Source organism: Lolium rigidum, chromosome 6 (assembly GCF_022539505.1).
Source record: "Lolium rigidum isolate FL_2022 chromosome 6, APGP_CSIRO_Lrig_0.1, whole genome shotgun sequence".
Classification (NCBI taxonomy): Eukaryota; Viridiplantae; Streptophyta; class Magnoliopsida; order Poales; family Poaceae; genus Lolium; species Lolium rigidum.
This window is the reverse complement of record NC_061513.1, coordinates 76,929,089-76,932,919: the sequence shown is the minus strand read 5'-3', so window position 1 is coordinate 76,932,919 and position 3,831 is coordinate 76,929,089. Positions and strand designations below refer to the sequence as shown.

The 3,831-nt window shown below is 48.6% G+C and overlaps 1 protein-coding gene across 1 annotated transcript; it reads right to left on the bottom strand.

Moving 5' to 3' along the window:
• Window positions 1–1,116: 1,116 nt before the first annotated feature.
• Window positions 1,117–2,930, bottom strand: LOC124667358 (bZIP transcription factor ABI5 homolog). Its single transcript, XM_047204652.1, has 4 exons — window positions 1,873–2,930; window positions 1,688–1,759; window positions 1,577–1,606; window positions 1,117–1,469 (listed from the first exon to the last, which is right to left on the bottom strand). Exons 1-4 carry the CDS (start codon window positions 2,899–2,901, stop codon window positions 1,377–1,379), a joined length of 1,224 nt encoding a protein of 407 aa, XP_047060608.1. The 5' UTR covers window positions 2,902–2,930; the 3' UTR covers window positions 1,117–1,376.
• Window positions 2,931–3,831: the final 901 nt, after the last annotated feature.

Here is a 3,831-nt window from a genome sequence, read left to right as displayed (position 1 = left end):
CTATTAAGAATGGAGCACGGATACGTTTCGGGAAGATGTTTGGTTGGACAATGCTTCCCCGAGTGAACAATATCCTGCTTTGTATAGTATTGTTCGTCGCAAAGGTGATACCATTGCTACCGTCATGGCTTCCTCACCTCCGAATGTGACGTTCGGACGGGTTTTACTTGGACAAAGGCTAACGAGCATGGAATACTCTAGTTCAACGGTTGGGTGATATTCAATTATCCCCCGAACCGGATGAATTTAGATGGAATCTTCATGTAGATGGTTCTTTCTCAGTTAAATCTTTATACAATGCAATCCTCCATTCCGATTTACCGAGTTGATAACAATAAGAAAATTTGGAAGATGAAGATACCATTAAAAATCAAGATTTTTGGATGGTACCTTCGTCGAGGAGTTATTCTTACTAAAGATAATCTTGTTAAGCGGAATTGGCACGGAAATACACGGTGTGTTTTCTCGTCATCACGACGAAACCATCAAACACCTTTTCTTCCAGTGTAGTTTTGCGAAATCTATATGGTCGATCATCCAAGTAGCGTCTACCCCGTATCCCCCGACTAGTGTGGCAAATGTCTTTGGCAATTGGCTTCATGGTGTTGATGCAAGGTTTAAGTTGCTTCTTAGGGTGGGGGCGCTTGCGATTATCCGGGCGCTATGGCTATGTAGAAATGACAAGATTTTTAACGATAAAAACTGTTCTTTGTTGCAGGTCATCTACGGATGTACGGGTATTCTCCGTTCATGGTTACCTCTTCAGCGGGCGGAGAACCAAGACCTATTTACGGAGGTCTGTACACGGTTGGAGGCTACGGCGAGGGATACTTTTTCCCGACATGGGTGGCAGCATAGTCTACGGATTGAAGTTCCACACTTGCCTTAGGCGTTATATAGTTTATCGTCTCGATATGTATTTCGTCTTTTTTCTTTTAATGCTCGTTCTGGACTGTTGAAACAGCTGTGTGCATCCTGATTATGCAGAGGCTGGATGTAATTGCTTATCAAAATAATAAAACATCCTTTATCGAAAAAAAACATATTATAAACATATTTATATATCGATTGTCTCATCGCTTCTGTTGTTTCTTACAAACTCATCACCACCTGTAACAGCGACAAAAATTCACCTGGTTGCCCCGATCAACACTGGAATGTGGGCCTTCCCTGGTTTACATGTTCTTACTGAGATACTCCTGCCGCCGCTCAAAAACAAAGAAGAAAAGATGCTACTATTGTCGTCACCACAGTTACGGCAACATTACTAGCTATGTCGGGGAACAAGGAAAATATAACGGCAGAACGAAGTCCTGCTCCTGCTCCCGCCGGTACGGTTCTGGATGCTGAATTGCAGGTCGACCTTCGTTTCCATTTCACCAGATGCAGCTGCCGGAGCGGCGCGGCCGGGCGCCGCCCTTCTTGGCTTTTGCGTTCTCCTTTGACTGCTCCATCATCTTCTCCAGCAGCTGAAAAAAATCACGAGATCACAAGGCGTTCATCAGCACACATACATTGACTGTTTTAATACTTCAGCGTGCTCCAAGCAAAGCAATTGGCAAATGACAGAATGTACCATCTGTTTCTTGGCCAACAGAATCTTCGTCTGCAACAAAACATCAAAGAAGTTTAGCAACAGCAAGAAGAAAAAATAACTGAATCTTCTCTTGTTCTCACTGGTCAGTACCTCCTCAGCTTTCAGACGAGCGTTCTCCTCCTTGAGGTGGTTCAGTTCAGCTTCAAGCTCCACGGTGTACGCCTGCAACATTTGTAATTCAAAGCGTGTTACCAACTCGATCGACACCGCGTGAGACGTGAATTGCAGTATTGCACACAGCAAAACGAACAATTTGGCAGCAACATAATGGATACCTGCTTCCTGGCACGGGATCGTGCAGCCGACTCGCGGTTCTTGATCATGCGGCGGTGGCGACGCTCCACGGTCTTCTCGCCGGGCCTGTCCTCTGGTGCGCAGCGTTTCCGGGCGCCGTTCTCCACCATCATCGCCCCGCTGCCCATGCAGTTCATCATGTCAGCCTGCGTCATGGCGCTCCTCCCGTCCGACGACCCGGGGCTCACGATGCCCACCCCGCCCTGAGACGGAGGCGGTGGCGGCACCACGGCCATCCCGGCGTACCCGTTCGGGACGAAGCCCATGCCGTCACCCATCCCCGGGTACATGGCGTTAACCGGCGCCACCTGGTACATCATCGGACCAGGCTGCTGCCCCTGCTGCATGGGATTCATCGGCCCGTGGACCATGCCGACCGGCATAGGGGGCGCCTGGGCGCCGCCGAGGGAGCCTCGGACCACGCCGGCCTTGACGAGGAACTGCTCCAGCGTCATCTCGCCCAGCGTCCCCTGCCGGTCATTGACAGCAACGCCAACACCGTTTCCCACCGGCGGCTGGACAGGAGGCGGCGGCAAGGCTTGCTGGGGGTGAGCACGGGCGGCGTGCGCCGGTGCCTCCTTGTTGATCTCGGCCCACACCTCCTCCACCGTCTTCTGGCACAGTGGCTGCGGCAAGGCGAACGATCCCTGCCGGCATAGGCCGCTTCCTCCGGCATCTCCTGCGCCTGCCATCCCACCGGCACCCGCCACGGCGGCTACCTCCATCTCCGGCGCCGCGCAGGCGCCCGTCGCCGCCTGGAACTCCTCGGCATTCCATATGTTGTTCATGAACTCGTCCATGTTCATGGACCCGAAGTTGCGCCCTGGCTCGCACAGCGAGTTCTGCAGCTCGTCCAGCGTCAGCGCGAGGATCGACGATTGCCGCGCCAGCGGCGCCGTCTGATCCTCACAGTCGCCGCCTTCGGCGCCACCCGTGCTCTGGTCACGCTGGTGCGAGGTGACCTCTTCGTCGGAGACCTTCACGCCGTTCTTGCTCATCTCCGACGCCATCGTATCTCACCGTTGAGATCTCGATCAGTTTGCAAAGTACACTCTTTCTTGTTTGTGGTGTGTGCTTCAGTTCTGAAGCACCACCCCCCTATATATAGCCTGTCGTGTGCAGGAAATTAAGAAGCAATTAATAAAACTGATAAAGAAGCAATTAACACAGATAAAGAAGCAATTAAAACTGGGTTAAGATTGGTTCTTAATTGCATCAGAGCAATTAAACTCAGGTGGGTGGTGTTTGTCGCATGTGGTTGATTAAAAAGGTACGCAATTGATGTGCTTAGCTTCGGTATTCGTGACCGGTTACATGTAGATGGATGGAGGGTGGACGTTGCAAAATTTGGAAGTTTGCTTTGTGCCATATTTTCTTGCCAATTTCCTGGATCTTCTATACTCCTTTTTTGTGCTTCTTATTGTCCGGAGTATATCGGAAATTTAATTCGGCACATGGTAGCATATGCTCCTGCCACCGGAAAAATATTTTGAAATGTTCAAAAAATTCGAACAAAAAATTTCTCGCTTATATATCAACATGTTACGTGCGCACATCAAGTCTTGCGAAAGACCGACATTTTTTGTTACTTGTATGGAAAAAATAAACAAAACGTCTCGTACACAACTTTTTCTTACAGAAAAATTTGTCTTTTTTACAAATGACACTCAAAATGTCGGTTTTCTATGGAACCACTTTGTGAACATGTAGAATTTTGAGATGTATCCACTAAATTTTATGTTCAAAATTTTCAACATTTTAAAAGTGCATTTAAAATAAAGTTTAAAAACCGGGAGCATATGCTCCCGGGAGCCAAAACGCCACTCCCGAAGTATATATGCGTAAATATGGAGCGAAATCAATACTCATTTTTGATATACTCCCTCCATTCAAAATTAATTGACTCGATTTGTCTATATTTACATGCAAACGTACACAAA